Below are 19,385 nucleotides of genomic sequence, written 5' to 3' on the forward strand. Positions count from 1 at the left end.
ACGGGTAAAAAAAACAAAAAAAAACGGGTTACATCATCAACCGTAACCAATAAGAGGCGGGACTTCCGTTTCAGTTGCGGTGGAGTTCTCCACATCAACTTTATGATTTTAAACTGTTATTTAGATGGAAATACACTAAGTTGACAAAAAAAATGTTATAATTAAAAACGAATTATCCAAAATTAATATAAGCATTCAAAAGTATGAACTGTACTTAAAAAAAAAGGTATGATCTTAGTTGTACTGGGAAACTTGATGTAAAGAAGTGAAATGTTATATCATTATGTGAATGTGTCTAAATACCATATAAAATACCAAATTATAAAATGTTTCATTTGATCCCCAATTACTAATTTTAATCTAATCTGAGTCTTTTGAAAAAAATACTACAATAATTATTGTCATCAACTAATCAAAAGATCTATTCTTACGGGTAAATTATATATGATTAGATACATTCACGTTAGGCCTCAACACTTTTTGGTCAATAAAAAAAAAAAAAAGATTGACTGGTACTCCTAAAACGTCTCAGGTATGTAGAGACATTAACCAAGTATTAGCACATTGAATAAGAGCTTTCTAAGTGGTCTCCAATTTGTAGGTGTTACAACTGACCCTGTGCATACTACCACTTGTGCCATAAAGGCCCATACCTCATGGCAGGAGATACAGCATTCTGTTATTGTTCCATGACCATACTATCCCAACCTCATTGGCTTTTCTTGTCTTGTTTCAGATAGAGGAGAACTCTAGCCATCCTTCATACCCAGCTGATGGGTATGTGTGAATGTGTTAGTGTAGATGTGTCAGACCTTGCAGTGCTGAAGCAGCACAGAATGGTTTGTGGGTAATACAGGGATACAGGCTGTACTGTGCTGTTGCAGTAACGCCTGGAGAAACATGGAAAAAAGGATTGGAAGAGTAAAAGCAATACACAAATAGTTCCATCTGCTAGGCTATGTCCTGGAGGGCCACGGTGTATGCAGGCTTTTGTCACAACCCAGCTCTAACACACCTGATTCAACTAATTGTGGTTTAAGACCACAACCAATTACATCAAGTGTGCCGGAGCACAAGCCTGCATACACCGTGGCCCTCCAGGTCCAGAGTTGCCCAACCTGTGCTTATACCCACCCTATCCCCTCAGACCTATGATAAGTGTCTAAGGCAAGGGCTTGAGAGTTCAGCCTGGGTACAAGAGAGGATGGCTGTGGTGTTATGTGCATGTCTGTGACAACGTGAGCGAAGCCTGGACATCCGAGGCTTGTGACCGCCATTCTGTGACTGGCTGCCTTGCTGTAGCAGCACGTAAATATTGGAGTTCACCACTGCTGAAGCCTCCAGTATTGACGGTGCTGTTGAAGCAAAGCATTGCCGTTCGACATCAGTCTATAGGCTACCTGGAATTGAACAAATAGTTTTAAAAAAATGTTTTAATGTTTTATTTGTATTCTTGATCAAATACATTCTCAATTCTATTTCAATTTAGAGAATTGTACTTTTGGAAATATACTTTAGGACACAGGAAATTGATGTCAAATAAAATATACTGTATAAATGGAGACTAATGGTGAGGTGAAGTATATTGACATTATGGCCCTCAACATTATTATCCTTTGTCGCCATCTGCTGGTCAATCCAGTCTGACTCTCAGAGAATGGATCCATCTCAATAGTCTGAAATCCACTGATTTCTCACTTCCCCCCTGCTGCTCCGCCAATGGACAATCCCTCAGGGACATTCTACCTGCCCCAATGGACATTTGCCCTGCCCCCACCCCCCAATGGACATGTATTAGTGTTACAGTTGTAAATATGTGTATGTTTTAATTATTATTTGTATTGTTTCATTCACTTCTCTTTTTGACCTGCACTGTCGGAGCTTAAGAATTTCACTGTACCCTGCAATTACATCTGCAACTCTGTGCATGTGACTAATAAACTCATCATACAGTATGGAGCCCTTGAGGAATTGGCCAATGGGAGACACTGAGATGGGTATAATAGTGTAACTTCCCTACACCTGGCAGAGAAGTCATCCCTGGCTAGTTGGTCAGTCCCATATTGGAACACCATGTCGTGGTGAGAGGGTCTCTGGACCGATACAGGATGAGGTGTGCTGGAGTTCTAAGGCAGGTGTGGGAAATTCCCATTCAGATTTGGATGTTCCACGAAAATGGATATCCTTGTCGCCAAAGCCTCCAGAGATTTGTTGTTGGAGCAGAATATTTGGAAGAATCTGTGTTTCCTGGACAGAGAAGCGCAATTCTAGAACCTCAACTCTGGATCGATGGATGTTCCTCTCAACCGAAAGTGCCAATGGATACAAACCATAGAACTGTGCTTCTTGAGCCAAGCCATTGTAGTCAGAGAATTCTGCTGGCAAGGTAATTTGACCTGTCCTCATATAATCTAGGATGTATTTAAAGAAAGTCCAATCTCTATCTACAAAAACTTGTCCACTGATAACTTTAAAATCTGTATCTTTGCCATCCAGGATCCTAGCTATTCTTGAGTCTTGGTGTCTTCTGAGAGTTGACAGAGTAGTGGTGAATTTTTGACCTCCATTATTGAATGATATTAGGTCCTGGGCACTCATGTTTAGATGACTGACAGTTTAAATCATTGCAGACAAGAATGGGTCTAAGGAGAGGAGTGGTATTCAGTGAACATATCCTGGCAACACCAACCCGTAAACAAAACAAATCTCATGCTAGGTGAGTGCAGTCACATAACTTCAGTTGGAGAGGCTGGTGACAGTACAGAATGTTACCACTAGGGGCTAATATGAGCCACAAATTGAGATTGATCATTGAGCCCCAATGGAGTAAATTGAGTAATAAAACACAGGAGGTTGGAGGCACCTTAATTGGGGAGGACGGGCTCGTGGTAATGGCTGGAGCGGAATGGTATCAAATACATGGTTACCATGTGTTTGATTCCATTCAATTCATTCCGTTACAACCATAATTATGAGCTGTCCTCCCCTCAGCAACCTCAGGTGGTACTAAAGTTACTAAATGGAGTACAGTGAGGTTGGCCCCCCAGGTGGATGGTTTGGCTCCAGACAGTAGACATTGGTCTAAAGTTACATCTACATTCATTCAACATGGGATTAGCATTATTACTTTTTTGTTGCATTGTTTTTTAAAAATGTTTTAGCTTTGTGTCTGTTTTATTCAGACTACCCCCCTGTCTGCTTAGTTCAGTAAATGACAGTGAGTGGCACTTAATCTGCACTAATCTGAAAAAACAGGAGGGGTAATATGTGAGAATATGTTTCTGTAGTCTCCCCAAGTTCAATATGATAATGTTTATTTAGTTGTAGGTAATAAATTAAAGCAATGCTAAACAACAAAATGTAGTAGTGATTTGATTTGTTTTTTTGTTCACATATTAGTGTAGCGACATTTGTGTGGATTAACAGTAAAGTCAATTCCTTTTTTGTTTAATTTGTGAAGCATTGATCTTCAGTGATTCTTCATAATGAAGTCCTTCCTCCCTTTGGGCTCAAATCCAACCTATCTGTCAACAACAGCAAGCAATCAGTGTAAAGTAGCCAGGCATAGTTGATTTAGCAAATCGTTTGGTAATAATGTAGAGTATCTTCATTGGAGACTAAAAAAACACTGGATATATTGCAACAATTTAAAGGTATCAACTAGTTACATTGCGCAACTATGTTGCAAGGAAGTCGGTTACACCAGGGGATGCACACATACTAGCCATAGGTCCTCCTCCCCCAATTGACAGGATTCCGTGGCTCCTCCTTGACGAGATTATCCCATCGCGGTGTATCACGTCTGGCCAGCCACCCTTCGGCAAAACAGCAGTACGTTTTCTCTTTTCCCACCGGAGCTTCAAGTGCAGGACTAGCTAAACATCCCGAACACAGACAGCCATGGCAGAAAACGCCGACTTGGATAACCACCGAATTAAGAGCTTCAAAAACAAGGGGCGCGATGTCGAGGTGAGAATCTAACTAGGCTAACGTTAGCTGGCTGGCTAACTAGCCGTTAGCAACGAGTGCTTGCGAACACTCGGGGTTTACCTAGCTCTCAATTCGGTTTGGTTGCTGCAGTATTCATTGTCAGTCATTGTTGAAGTTTTCTTGTTCTATAATGTGTCGCCGATTATGATATCATCCACATTCACTAACTAGCTAAAGTTTATCATGCGGAGCGGGCGCGGCTTTCGCAAGGCCTGCTAGCTAGCCAGGAAAGTTGCTAACTCTGTGCTTGCTAGCAGCTAGCTAGGTTGTGATATTTTTTTAAATTTACTCTTGGCATCAACTAAACTAAATTAAAGTAATAGTTATAATTGGTAAACGGCACCAGACAACTAACTATCGTGATGTTGGTCATGGGCATGACATTTGATATTTCGAGTTGGCAAGTCAGTCACTGTAACTTAACTGAGCTAGATACGCTTACCAGCTAACCAAACCAGCTAATTATAGCTAGTTGTATGTGTCAAAATGGGCGGATGATGCACATTAACTGTTACAAAACAACTAGCACAACTCAACTTCTACGGCTGCAACAGTTGAGATACGGCGTTATTAATCAGTTTATAATAATATACCCAGCTAACTAACTCATACGTGAATGAACAGCTTGCAATTCAATATCCCAGTGATCGCAGGGTGGCTGTTCAACAAACAGTGAGTTAGAGCAGTTGCACCATAAACACCATAGCACATCTGCAACTAAAGCTAATGATGCTACTGTCACCATGCTGATTCAATACACATCCCGAGTGGCGCAGCGGTCTAAGGCACTGCATCTCAGTGCTAGAGGCGTCACGACAGACCCTGCTTCGAATCCAGGCTGTCTCACAACCTGCCGTATTTGCACGATTGGCCCAGCGTCGTCCGGGTTTGGCCCGGGTAGGCAGTCTCTGTAAATAAGAATTTGTTCTTAACCGACTTGCCTACTTAAATAAAGGAACAATTGAAACCCAGTACTCGATGATTAGGGCCACACATTTAATTCAAAGGGACATGCCATTTCCTTTGTATCTGTATAGATCACACATCCTTAACACAAATATTCCACTTTTGGGTCTACATAACATGTTGACTATCCCATATTCTTATGTATTAGAAACACAGTAATCTCGGATGGAGGGCATGATGGATTAGTGTCCATCTGGTATGTTCTATATTGAGCAGAGAGGAAACAGAAGTGCGGCATGGTTGTTTTGGGGCCAAGTGCCAGTGTGACTTGCACATGTCTGACGACCCACCAGCCCCGCCGACAATCTTGCAGCAGCTAAGCCAAGAATACGAGATGGATCACTTGTTGTCAGAGACGAAAGGCCTTGTCCAGATACAGCCCCTATCCTTTAGGCACAGTAACCTATCAGATCTATAGAAGTGCCCCAGGGCAACACACTCACCCTGCTCCTATGGTGCTGAATTCTACTGCATCAGAGGACACACACAGCATCTTCAGTGAGATTTAGGCTGTGTTTAGACTTCAAGGAATGTTAAAATCTGTAGCTTACAGAAAATGTATCCCTTTCACAAGTTCTGACCTACACCACCACAGAGGGCCACAGTGACTGCCGTGTATGACGTTGTTACAATACAATAATAATCCCAACATATAACAGGATACTCCACAATCAACATTGGCTATGCAGAATAAGTAGTATTCAAATGTAAAGAAAGGTTGAAGACCTCTGGTGTGTTCTCCAGGAGCTGAGGCAGTCTTCCCTCTCACAGGAAGTCGCCCTCTTGTCCCAGCATGGAATGAGTGTCCTAGAGAAATGCCTGGAATTCCATAGATTTGATCGATCGTTGTTGAGTTTCAGAGGTCTCTGACTTCCTCCTCCCAGCTGGCCAGCTGAGCCACTCTCAGGCTTTCTCTCATGGCTGATTCACTATCCTCCCTAAACACAGTTCCCACAAAAGGCAGTGTTGACCAAACATTGTGTTCCGTCTTCAATAGATGGAGTGTTTCAAACACATACGGAACCACATCAGATTTTTACTGCGCCCTTGAGTTAGGGTGTCAGGGCTTTTGCCAGAAGCAGCGGGTCACACCTTTGAGTTGGTGGATAAATGTAAACAGAATCATTGCTTGCATGAGGGAGGTTACACAGCGTTAGTAATATGAACCAGGATGCCCCGACTGGCAATCAAGTTAACATGATCCTCTGCCGCCTGTTGCCAACATGCAGCAGTACACTTGTAATCTAAAGCCCAGTCTGTAAACAAAATGGAGCCAGTTCCAATTGACTAACATTGCATGTGGTTTGTTTGAGTGTATGGGCTGTCTTTTTAATGCTCCAGTAGTTAGGCTCATCTCTGACTGTTCTCCTCTCTCTCTTACAGACTATGCGAAGACATCGCAATGAAGTGACAGTGGAGCTGAGAAAGGTGAGCCTCAGCATCTCAATTGACTGTTTATAGTTGTCGCATCTAATGAACTAACCCATTAGCCTACTTCTGCTCCTCCCCACACTGAAATTAGAAAGGCTAAATCTCCACACTATCCTCTTGAGTTTCACCCTTCACCTCTCCCACCCTACCACACCTCTCTGGTCTCTGTTTGTGTCCTGGCCCACTCCACATATGACATTCCAGTGCTGCAGTGTCTGTCATGTACCTCTTATTTAGGTATGTGTGGCACAACAGACAGGCACTGTCATTTTAATTGATACATGCAGGCCCTTTTTCCAGCTTGTTAAGTCTCTCTGGGATGTGGATGTTAGGTGGAAGCAGGGTTATAGAATTAATTCATCTTTATTTTGATGGGAAATGTTGCAGTTTCTGTTTATCAAATTGGCCGAGCAGCCTGGTCCACCCCCTGCCCCTTATGGGCTGCTCTGTCTGCTGAGTCCTTTTGTTTCTAAGTAGGTGTGTGTGTGTGAGGAAACTACCCCCCTTCTTATGCTCAGGTTGTTGTTGAAGAGTCAGGATGCCTTTGCTGTATTTAGGTCATCCCTCTCTCGCTCTCCCACCCTGTCAGAGAGGCCAGACTGGTCTTACCCCTCAGCCTTGGGGAGGGTTTCCCTCTCCTGGCCTGCAGAAGCGCAGAGCTCTGGCCAGGGGCCATTAAGTAGGTTCATCAGACACACAGGCTTGTCTTGGATGTATGACTCTATAGCAGCTGCTCTGGGTAGAACCATGACTTTTAGAGGGGATGGTGCCAAACTGAACTTAGATCAGCATCTGGGGGGGACTTCATTCCACTGGAATATGACTCTGAGCTAGAGCTGAGATTATATAATTAAAATGATTGACACCGACCATACCGGTCACTTATTGAAGGCATTTAGCTGATATCGTTCATTGCGATAAGAAGCCTATATTAGAGAAAAGAGAAGTTTGAAATCAAATACATTTGCTAAAATGGGTGATTTGAGAAAATGTACAAGCATCATACTAGTAGTTTAAAGGATCATTTTAAACTGTGGTGCACATCAATGTTCCAAACCTATCATTATTGCATCAATTCAAACAATTTAGCGCGGTATGGATTTTTGTCCATATCGCCCAGCTCTACTCTGATCCCTTGGTATTTGCACTAAGGCCCCAACGTGTCCTCTGAATGCGGCTTGCAGAAATGTTTCAGGAAGTTTGAGCTGACCAGCAGTTTTGTAGAAACATATCCAGTAGGCCTGTATGATTTGACGACAAGTGAGAGAACTTCAGTTTTTTTTCTGCTAAAAAGCCAGGTCCAGAAGAGCAAACCACTAATGTAGGATGAGTGACACAGCAGTTCTCTCACATAGCACTATGTGTGCTGCAGAAGAGAACCGTCTGTGCAGAGATGGATGCATTCCTCCCTCGTGCTATCTGCCACTAACATCACTGGGAGGTTATGGGAGAAGTCTTAGCCTGTAGGAGTCAAGCAGGGAATCTATTCCCTCGCTGTGTGGGTGAATGTTTCCAATAGCATTCACTCCTATATTCCTTCTATATCCCCCCCCCCCCCCAGAACAAACGAGATGAGCACCTTCTGAAGAAGAGGAACGTTCCACAGGAGGAGAGCCTGGAAGACTCAGACATAGACTCTGACTTCAAAGGGGTGAGTCAGTCCTCATTTTCTCTCACACTATGGCTTCAAGTTCAGGAATGACAGGGATATGTTTCCTAGCTCTAACCCTGCAACATGTAAACGCGTAGCTACAGCAAATCTCACAACTCTAGTTTTTTGTTTTGCAGCAAAATGTAACACTGGAAGCCATCTTACAGGTAAGCCTGCATTCTGTCAGTGTTGTTGAGAACCATACACCTTGAACTGTTGGCGCTAACCTTGTGTTCTCGCTCTCCTTCCTGTCAGAATGCTGTCAGTGACAACGGACTCATCCAGCTCAGTGCCGTGCAGGCAGCCAGAAAACTCCTGTCCAGTGACAGAAACCCCCCCATCGACGACTTGATTAAGTCTGGCATCCTGCCCATCCTGGTCAAATGCCTGGAGAGGGACGACAAGTAAGTCTGCTTTATGGGGGGGAGGAAGAGACTGTATGGGTCACCTTTGCCCTGGAAGAGTAATTGAAAGATGGTGGTAAATTGCCCCTGTGGTAATTCTGTGTGATGCCCCCTTTCAAAAGTCGGAGAAGGGCAAAAGGAGAGGAGAGTGAATGAGTGGGTAGACTAGCCCCGTATGTGTCAGACTGCTCTCTCTCCATTGTCTCTCTCTACATTCTCTGTCATGCTCTGGGGATACTGGTGTGCCCTCCCTCTCCTCCGCATGGCTGGGCTGATGTGAACACTGTAGCAGGCTGCAGACACACAGACGGATAGGAGAGAAAGTGTGTGTTCCGCTCTGCTGCACTAGCACTGCCCCACAGCTGACAGCTCTGTCTCTTCAGTGGTGGGGATGGGGAGCGATTAGGGGGGACTCCCCTGGAGGGAGGGGGGAGGTGTTTTGTGTAAACAGGAGGGTGGGGGAGGTTGGGTGATGGAGGCATGAGCGTGAGGAGACGCAGAGAGATTGATAGATATACACCCACATACACTACCGTTCAGAAGTTTGAGGTCACTTAGAAATGTCCTTGTTTTGAAAGAAAGCAAAAAAAAATGGTCCCTTAAAATAACATCAAATTTATCAGAATTACAGTGTGGACATTGTTAGTGTTGTAAATGACTATTGTAGCTGGAAACGGCTGATTTTTAATGGAATATCTACATAGGTGTACAGAGGCCCATTATCAGCAATCATCACTCCTGTCTTCCAATGGCACGTTGTGTTAGCTAAACTTGGATTATCATTTTAAAAGGCTAATTGATCATTCAAAAACCCTTTTGCAATTATGTTAGCACAGCTGAAAACTGTTCTGATTAAAGAAGCAATGAAATTGGCCTTCTTTAGACTAGTTGAGTATCTGGAGCAACAGCATTTGTGGGTTTGATTACAGGCTCAAAATGTCCAGAAACAAATTACTTTCTTCTGAAACTCGTCAGTATTCTTGTTCTGAGAAATGAAGGCTATTCCATGTGAGAAATCGCCAAGAAACTGAAGATCTCGTACAACACTGTGTTCTACTCACTTCACAGAACAGTACAAACGGCCTCTAACCAGAATAGAAAGGAGTGGGAGGCCCTGATGCACAACTGAGCAAGAGGACAAGTGCATTCGTGTCTAGTTTGAGAAACGGACGCCTCACAAGTCCTCAACTGGCAGCTTCATTAAATAGTACCTGCAAAACACCAGTTTCAATGTCAACAGTGAAGAGGCGACTCCGGGATGCTGGCCTTCTAGGCAGAATTGCAAAGAAAAAGCCATATCTCAGACTGGCCAATAAAAAGTAGAAGATTAAGATGGGCAAAAGAACACAGACACTGAACAGAGGAACTCTGCCTAGAAGGCTAGCATCCCGGAGTCGCCTCTTCGCTGTTGGTGTTGAGACTATTGTTTTGCGGGTACTATTTAAAGAATCTGCCAGTTGACGACTTGTGAGGCATCTCTTTCTCAAACTAGACACTCCAATGGACTTGTCCTCTTGCTCAGTGGTGCACTGGGGCCTCCTACTCCTTTCTATTCTGGTTAGAGGCAGTTTGCGCTAACAACCTGCCAGTGGAACACACGAGTGATGGTTGGTGATAATGGGCCTCTGTACACCTATGTAGACATTCCATTAAAAATGATCCTTCTCCAGCTACAATAGTAATTTACAACATTAATGTCTACACTGTATTTCAGATCAATTTGAGTTTATTTTAATGGACAAAAATGTTGATTTTCTTTCAAAAACAAGGTGTATATAGGAGCCACAGAAGACCACATTAGACCGAGGTGGGGGTTAGTGGTGATGCAGGATGATATGGATTGTTGATCAGTAGCCATGTGCTGTTGATGGGCTTATTGGTCGTGTTTTGTTATCTGGGGACAGCTTCTGTTTGTCTCTTCAGGCTAGGCTCATTTACTCTCTCCTCTTCCCCAGTCCCTCTCTCCAGTTTGAGGCTGCCTGGGCGTTGACCAACATAGCATCAGGGACGTCACAACAGACTCAAGCTGTTGTCAAATCTAGTAAGTAGTTTCTAGTTCTTCTGTGGCCCAGTTTCAAACTGACCCATCAGGCATACATAATGGACCGGTCTATATGAGCCAACCTATCCATCTGGTTCCTGGTATAGAAACACCTGTTCTCAACTGTCTTCCCCATCTCTCTGTCTCTTGTCTGCCAGACCCTCACTCTACCTCTGTCTAACTTATGTCTCTTTCTCTACCTCTAACTGATGGATCTCTCTACCTCTGTCAACTGATGTCTCTGTCTCTCTCTGTTGTCTACAACGTTGTCTAACATATGGGTCTGCCTTTCTCTCTACATGTCCAGATGCTGTGCCTCTATTTCTGCGGCTGCTACAATCTCCTCACCAGAACGTATGTGAACAGGCCGTGTGGGCGCTAGGCAACATCATCGGTGAGTGATGGCTCGCACACATGCATACACACACACACACTGGCCGATGCCAGTCAATGACACACCTGTGTTCTTCCCGTGCAGGCGATGGACCGCAGTGCAGGGATTACGTAATCTCCCTGGGCGTGGTCAAGCCCCTGCTGTCATTTATTAACCCCTCCATCCCCATCACCTTCCTCCGCAACGTCACCTGGGTCATCGTCAACCTCTGCCGCAACAAGGACCCACCGCCCCCCATGGAGACAGTACAGGAGGTAAGACAGAAAGAGGTGTGTGAGACCCAGCACAGTCATTCAATCGAACTGGATTTCATTGATATCCATCTTGTCTCATCGCTGCAACGGGCTCGGGAGAGGAGAAGGTCGAGTCATGCGTCTTCCGAAACATGACCCGCCAAACAGCGCTTCTTAACACCTGCCCGCTTAACCAGGAAGCCAGCTGCACCAATGTGTTGGAGGAAACACTGTTCAACTGACGACTGAAGTCAGCCTGCAGGCACCCGGCCCGCCACGAGTCGCTTTAGCGCGATGATCCAAGTAAAGCCCCCCCGGCCAAACCCTCCCCTAACCCAGATGACACTGGGCCATTTGTAAGGCAGGGACTCCTGGTCACGGCCGGTTGTGACACAGCCTGGAATCGAACCCGGGTCTGTAGTGACACCTCAAGCACTGCGATGCAGTGCCTTAGACTGCTGCACCACTCGGAGGCCAATCTGACTGAATTATGATCTTCACATAGACGTTTGTCGTCAATATTAGCTGAACCCTTTTCCCAACAGCTCTGGCTGTGTTCCATGTGTTTGGCTTTGAGGACAATCAGACGATGGGGGGTTTGATTAGGGAAAGTGGTCTGGGACTTTGGGTGCTGCCTAGCATTCTGCTTCCCTGTTCCCAACCATCTAGCCTGGTCCTGGAGGTCTGCAGTGTCTGCCTGCTGAAACAGAAGACACCCTGGGTCCTGTCTGTTGATCTATAGTCGCTTCATTGTACACCTCCAATTATTATGCCTGACTCTCTCTCCTCTCTACCTCTTCCAGATTCTACCTGCTCTCTGTGTATTGATATACCACACTGATATAAATGTAAGTATCACCCTACTATCACAACAGCAAAGCTAATTGCTTTGCCATTCCCTATGGAAATTCCCTGGTTCTAACTCCGTCCTCTCTCTGTGGTCAGATCCTAGTGGATACAGTGTGGGCCTTGTCCTATCTCACAGATGGAGGGAACGAACAGATCCAGATGGTCATCGACTCGGGGGTTGTCCCCTTCCTCGTCCCCCTGCTCAGCCATCAAGAGGTCAAAGTTCAGGTATGTCTGCTTCCTTCCCCTGATTGGAAGTAGGATTAGGGCTGTTACGGTGACCGTATTACCGCCACATCAGTGGTCATGAGTCATGTCCACAGTCAAATGCCACGTGACCGTTTAGTCAGGGTAACTAGGCTTCTATAGCTCTGATGCTGCTGCTGATGGTCATTAGTAGCCTACCAAACTTGCTAACTACCTGGTACTCAGCACTCTATTGTCCCTCTAATCACTCTGAAATGAATGCAAATGTATTCGAAAATCTAATCAAACACTTCATGAGAGCTCATGTTGCGCAACATTTTAATAGGCTATGCAATTGCGTGAGAGAACAGTGATGGCTTCTATTAAAAAGAGGAGGATCCCATCAGCTTTCTATGGGCTAGGCCTACTATATTTATTTCTCAACTCTCCTAATATTAAGCACATTGCTTCTCTTTACAACAGGAGTATAGCCTACCTGGCTGGCATGAAAATAAACCACAGCGTCCTCCATTCACTATATAAGTGCATAGATCGCATTATTTTTCCCCCCCTTCACCTGTCCTGAGACAGCATCAAATCAAGAATAGTCTGATGGGTGACAATATTAGCCTATCGTTTGTGAGTGATGTATTATCACTTGTGAATGATGCCCAGTGTGTGCAGTAAGACAAACGCTGCATGCTTTTTTTGCCCAACTTTTTCCAATCACCTCACGTAGCCTAGCCCATAGGCCTATATGTTTTGATAAGGTTTGTATTACGACTAAAGTGGCCAAATAACTTCTTAAAATGAAGCACATGAATCCAGTTTTCAACCGGTGTAGTGCCTAACTGGCATACATAGGTGGCGCTTGAGTTTCAAGTTTGATGAATTACATTTTCACCATAGAAATGCACCTTATTTAATATTAAAACATTACATGCAGACTCGCATTTACGTTCACTTTGAGAACAGTGTTTTCCTGCTAATTGATTGAATTTTGGAACATTCATGCTTATAAGCCTACTGCCGTGTGCGCATTGCTGCACTTATGTGATGAAATAGCCTAATAGTTTATCAACATTTTAAGCTAAATGCCCTGATCTGTTGCATCAACCTCATTGCTTTTAAAGTTTTTTTTGATGTGAGTGGTTGTGTTAATTTGGGCTTTATCGTATTCCACAACAGGCCCAGAGTATGTTTAGAGTAATTATTTATTCCACAGAAGGACAAGCGGACCAACAGAATAGGTACATTTTTCTACTATGGGGGATAGTAGATTGACATAGGCTAGTTCTTTTGCTGTTCGTTAGGTCTACTCATCTTGTTGGCTGATGAAAAGTAGGCTAAATGTGGACGGTTCTAACATAAAGCCGAAGCGCGCAGTTGCGTCACGATGTGTCGGTCTTCACTTGTAGCCTACTTCTTAGCTGAGATGCCTGTGAGAAGGACCTGATCACGTGACAGGCAGATCTTTTTTTTTTAGGGGATTAAGGCCACACAAGGTGATGCCACTGGGAAATTCGAGGCCCGTTGAGAATATTATCAAGTGCTTGTCAACTTGTGAATGAGAGACTGATGGTGTGCAGCCTGCACCAGAAACAGTGCTCATGCCATTCATGAGACTTTATTCAAATCATCATTAGTCGCATCATGCGGCCTTGTGTTTTCATTTTTAATGCATTCTATCTCCCAACGTTGGTGTATTAACTAAAGTTGCATACATAACTAAATTAAACATATAGGAGTACCTGTTTTTTATTTTTATTGCTCAACACAGAATAGCCGCATTTGCAAACAACTTAAATTGTTTGGAGAAAATATCCTTTATTTAATTTAGCTATGTTCAATTGTGTTCTTCATACTATAAAATGTTTGTCTGCTAAACTAGTGTAGCCCACAGTCATATGGCATAGCCAGATCAGGACCTATCATAAGGACAACTCAGAGTATGTCATTCTGTTCTTCTGAAATAGACATTTTCTTCATATCATGTTTCTTTAGAGCTGTCTAAAATAAATAGTGGATTTATTGTGAGGGTGTAGGCTATATTACATGGACTTATTAGATGTTCTAAAGGTCTGCATCGGTGACTTGTAGTCTGTGTGGAAGCCAGGAGATGCTAAACGTGTTTATGTTAAATAACGGTCAATTACCGTGTGATTGACAGTTTATTTGCTTGACAATCACCGGCTGACAATTTCATGACCGTCACATCCCTAAGTAGGATGAAGTCGCCCCTACTCTGATCTAAGATCCGTTTCCAGTTTTCCCTCTAATGGTTGAGGTTAGGCTTGTGGGAAGGGTAATATACCTGGAACTTACTGTATGGAATGTGTGACTTCCTGTGATGTCATTAACCACCTATGATGTCATATCCTGTAGACTGCAGCTCTGAGGGCAGTGGGTAACATTGTGACGGGGACAGACGAGCAGACGCAGGTGGTGCTCAACTGTGACGTCCTCTCGCACTTCCCCAACCTGCTCACACACCCCAAGGAGAAGATCAACAAGGTAACAGGCACACTTTTAGATGCTATTGGTGGCATATGTTTGTTTTGCTGTAATTAAGTCCTGTAGCGTTGAAATGGGATGGACCCCAGTGTTGTTTATTTCCAACAGTATCTATACCTCTGTGTAACGGTCTCAGTCGTACTCATGTGGTCCATGGTGTGCGTGTCTGTGGGTTTCTCTCAGCTGAATGGCTTCCTGTGTGTGTGTGTATCCCTCCCGCCCACTAGGAGGCCGTGTGGTTCCTGTCCAACATCACAGCAGGCAACCAGCAGCAGGTGCAGGCCGTCATCGACGCTGGCCTGCTGCCCATGATCATCCACCAGCTGGCTAAGGTGAGTCGCTGAGCCCTTATGTAGCCCAACGAAGCATTATGTAGCCCCTATGTCCTTGTGGAGGTCTGTAAGGAACCCTAACCACTGGCAACCTCTCTCTGTGTTTGTCTGCAGGGAGACTTTGGTACACAGAAGGAGGCAGCCTGGGCCATCAGCAACTTGACAATAAGTGGAAGAAAAGATCAGGTATGTTCTACCAGGGCTGTTTACATCAATACCCAATCCATACAGCGTTGCGTTTTGTATGGTCCTGATTGGCTGGTTAAGTTTACCCATCTGTAGGCAAAGCACGGCCCCGATAGGCTAATCTGCTATGTTCTACCCGACCCTATAGGTGGAGTACCTGGTGCAGCAGAATGTGGTTCCTCCGTTCTGCAGCCTGCTGTCTGTGAAGGACTCCCAGGTGGTTCAGGTGGTCCTAGACGGCCTCAAGAACGTCCTCATCATGGCCGGGGAAGAGGCCAGCACCATCGCTGAGATCATAGAGGAGTGTGGAGGTCAGTGTGTGGGTTAGAGGGGGGAGTGCTTGTGTGTCATTTCACCATGTTGCCATTGTATGACAGTGTAGTGTTACTGTGAAACACACATTCTAGATTGATTCACTGTGATGGACTTTCATGCTAATTTCTCTCTGCCCATCAGGTCTAGAGAAGATCGAGAACCTTCAGCAGCATGAAAACGAGGACATCTACAAACTAGCCTTCGAGATCATCGACCAGTACTTCTCAGGAGATGATGTGAGTACCTCTGCTCTGACAGAAGCCCTACAAGTTTGCACACCGTTAGAACCCAGCGCTGTCCTGACAGTGCTGTGCTGGGTGTAGGATGTGTGCTACAGAAACGCAGGGCCTTTTTCCTCCACTTCCTCTGTCAATGGGGTAAGATGGATGAATCGGCTATAGGCCTTGCCACATAATTCTATATAAAATCTAATGAAATGTTTTATGTTTTCTGTAGTGACAGTGAATCTAGTCTCCACTCTGTGTTTGTTCATCTATGGCACCACCCTGATCCATTTATTTTCCTCCTTTCTTTTTAGATTGATGAGGATCCCAGTTTGATCCCCGAAGCCACTCAGGGCGGAACCTTCAACTTTGACCCCGCCACCAACCTGCAAGCAAAGGAGTTCAAGTTTTAAAGGCAAACGTCCACCTAGTAGGTCTAACTCTAGCTGCTCTGAACCCTCCAGTCACCTCCTTCCCAACATCAATCACTGACTCACTAACAACAACAGTTCAAGCACTGAAGGAAGGATCATTGTTATCCATCTCTTTTCAAGCATCTCACAGCGATGCTTATAAATGTTCCAGAAAGAGAAAACGCCTCGTCCGTCATTCCTGCAGTTGCCAAAAAGTTGCTATTATCCTCTTACTCAGACACGTTCACACACACATACACCCTGAAGAGACTGAAGTCATCTGTGTGCATGGACCAATGATCTTGTTCCACCAATCGTCATATCAGCAAAGAAGAGGAATGGTCTCATTTAAAGGCGTGCTCTTCTCTGGAGTCTGGGATCAGAGCACGTTGGACACAGCGACTGAAGACACTCAACCTCCGAGTTAATTGACTCTTGAGGAGTACGGACAGCATCTAGGCTGTCCTTTGTTAAACATTCTAATTGATGACCTCATCAAAGGGCTGTTAATTATTCAGTCCTCATTGAACTACAGTTTTTTTTGGAACAGAACACTGAGAATGAATGCTCTCAAACCCCTTCTCAGAGGGTAGAGAAGTGAGCAGTCGACATATTCCCATGTGGACTGAACAGACTTCAACAACCACCTATCACTATAATAATATTCCTTTTAGTTGTGAAATCATCATGGAAAACAATGGATTTAAAGTACAAAAAATATATATTTAAAATTATGCAACAGGGAAATTCTGAAATTAATAACAAGGAAGACTTTGTAGCATTGATCTATGGATGGCTTGCTGGTGGAATGGTTTTTGGGTTGAGAGGAGGGGAATGGAGTTGAGCTGGAACCAAACACACCTCTCCTCAGAACCTTTAAACTGGGTTTTGGATCAGTCCCTCTTACCAGGTTCTATCCTCTGAACGAGAAACCCCTCAACAACGAATAAGCCTTAAAAACCAGGCTTCAACTGGGCGTTAACAAAAGACACATCTCCTCTTGCCGGGGAGACATATCGTCGGACATTGAATTTAATGACTCAATAATTTGAGGAAATATTTTGGAAAGATATATCGGTAGAGGGACAGAGAAAGACAATGTAACACTGATTTAATCTGTGTAGATTCCACATCTGCAGTTTCTATTCAGTCTTATGCACACTTCAGTCACCCCTCCCTCTGCTTACTGTGTGTGGAAAGCAATGTTTGCTTCGATAAGTCAAAGCTATGGTTGCATTGCAATGGTCCATTGACCATACAGTTGTTCTATATGCTACATCTAATTCTACAATTTAAGAGTATTTCCCCAACTGTCTGAAGTTTGGTCTGTACAAAGCAGCTGCATTTTGCCAGTCATCCATCGATCGGTTCACTTTGCGAGGCTGTAATGTTTTTACTGTTGAAAGATGAACAGGGAAGTTTTGTTTTTAAACGTGTAACGTGATCGATGACTTGATTGAAAATTCTCTTGTGAACTGGACTTGTGTGTGATTTCCCGCCAGCATTTATTTGTGAAGGGACCGGAAAAAAACAAATTACATTTGGACTAATGTAGTTATGTTTTGGCTGCTAACTACTGAGAAGGCATGGGGATTATTTCAGGGGAGCGGCCCACGCCTTTTTGGACTAGCCATTCACAACCGATGAACAAAGTCTAGCTGGTGTACAGTCATTGATCTAGATTCTAGAGACATAGAATGAGAGCCACTTTAAAGAATGGAATTTTTTGTCTTGTATCAAACTGATACAAGCTTATGCTTTTGGGCAAGATTTTTACTTGCTAACGAAACATGTATTAAATACGAAAAAGCAACAGATAGCATTTTGGCCTCTGTCTTACTTTTTATACATTTTAGAATCCATATCTCTTTAAGGTGGCTCAATGTTCCTTTCAACTCTTGTGCATATTAAAGAAAATGAGTTGAAATCCATTTTGCCTTTGTGTTTTTTCACTAGGTAAACTGAGAACCATGGCACGGTTTATTTGGATCCCCATTTTGTTTTTGCAGAAGAGGCAGCTACTCTTCCTGGGGTCTACAAAACTGATAGACAAGGACAGTCACACAAATGTATAATACCAGTGGTGGAAGAAGTACCCTATTGTCATACTTGAGTAAAAGTAAAGATACCTTTAATAGAAAATGACTCCGGTGAAGTGAAAGTCACCCAGTAAAATAATACTTGAGTAAAAGTCTAGGTTTTAAATGTACTTAAGTTTAAATCATTTCAAATTCCTTATATTAAGCAAACCAGAGCGCATTTAGTTTACGGCTAGCCAGGGGCACACTCCAACACTCAGACAATTTAGAAATGAAATGAAGCATTTGTTTAGTGAGTCGGTCAGATCATAGGCATTAGGGGTGACTAGAGATGTTCTCTTGATAAGTGTGGGAAATTGACCATTTTCTGTCCTGCTAAGCATTCAAAATGTAATGGGTACTTTTGGGTGTCAGGATAAATGTATGGAGTAAAAAGTAAACATTTTTTTATGAATGTAGTGAAGTGCAGATACCCAAAAGTACTTTACACCACTGTAAAATACGATATACAAACAATATAAAAAGTTTGACTAGTCAAATATACTATGCTTTATTTATACTATTGTCAGTCGCTGTCCAAGGTCCTGATTTCGGACCTCCTGGTTGATTCTACAATCGGCGTGGCAAGATGGTCGACTGACCGCTCTAACAATTTCTCAAAGGCGAAAGGCATGCGGCAGGTGGGAACATTCTAGCCAATGAGAGTGCAGAGACCCGTGTGAACTTGCACAACCGATTAAAAAAAAATTGTCGCAATGCCACGTGCAGGACACATCAGTGCACTCTTAATAACATAAGTATTATGAAACTTATATTTGATCAAAATGGCAATTAATTTATCTTCACTAGATTCAACACATTGCTGCCCCCCCCCCCCCCCCCCCCCATCCGACCGCCAGCCATGTACTTCTCACAGCGTGACACTGGGGCAGGGGGAAGACGACTACGGAATCCATTTGGTACAAGACCATAGAGAATGATAGAGGCCTCTAAGTGGCCCAAAATATATACACTCCTCAAAAAAATAAATGGAACACTAAAATAACACATCCTAGATCTGAATGAATGAAATATTCTTATTAAATAATTTCTTTACTTAGTTGAATGTGCTGACGACAAAATCACACAAATTATCAATAGAAATCAAATGTATCAACCCATGGAGGTCTGGATTTGGAGTCACACTCAAAATTAAAGTGGAAAACCACACTACAGGC

General features: G+C 43.7%; 1 protein-coding gene across 2 annotated transcripts; it reads left to right on the forward strand.

Annotated features, from left to right (window-relative positions):
- Window positions 1–3,724: 3,724 nt before the first annotated feature.
- On the forward strand, window positions 3,725–18,060 carry LOC110495674 (importin subunit alpha-4). Of its 2 annotated transcripts, none has more exons than XM_021571041.2 (16): window positions 3,725–3,969; window positions 6,340–6,384; window positions 7,949–8,038; window positions 8,176–8,205; window positions 8,294–8,442; window positions 10,398–10,483; window positions 10,791–10,877; window positions 10,962–11,131; window positions 11,914–11,958; window positions 12,056–12,187; window positions 14,531–14,659; window positions 14,887–14,991; window positions 15,106–15,177; window positions 15,326–15,488; window positions 15,634–15,728; window positions 16,031–18,060. In XM_021571041.2, exons 1-16 carry the CDS (start codon window positions 3,901–3,903, stop codon window positions 16,127–16,129), a joined length of 1,566 nt encoding a protein of 521 aa, XP_021426716.1. In that variant the 5' UTR covers window positions 3,725–3,900; the 3' UTR covers window positions 16,130–18,060. The 2 variants fall into 2 exon arrangements, with proteins under 2 accessions (XP_021426716.1, XP_021426715.1); XM_021571040.2 differs by having other exon boundaries at window positions 3,727–3,969; window positions 10,785–10,877.
- The last annotated feature ends 1,325 nt before the right edge of the window (window positions 18,061–19,385 follow it).

The sequence above is a fragment of the Oncorhynchus mykiss genome, chromosome 18 (assembly GCF_013265735.2).
Source record: "Oncorhynchus mykiss isolate Arlee chromosome 18, USDA_OmykA_1.1, whole genome shotgun sequence".
NCBI lineage: Eukaryota > Metazoa > Chordata > Actinopteri > Salmoniformes > Salmonidae > Oncorhynchus > Oncorhynchus mykiss.

Bases quoted from the DNA above. Each gene is read 5' to 3' on its own strand.
- LOC110495674 (XM_021571040.2), top strand. From the start codon at position 3,901: ATGGCAGAAAACGCCGACTTGGATAACCACCGAATTAAGAGCTTCAAA. The intron at 10,878-10,961 runs GTGAGTGATGGC...CTTCCCGTGCAG, and splicing joins GGCGCTAGGCAACATCATCG to GCGATGGACCGCAGTGCAGG. The intron at 14,660-14,886 runs GTAACAGGCACA...CCCGCCCACTAG, and splicing joins CCAAGGAGAAGATCAACAAG to GAGGCCGTGTGGTTCCTGTC.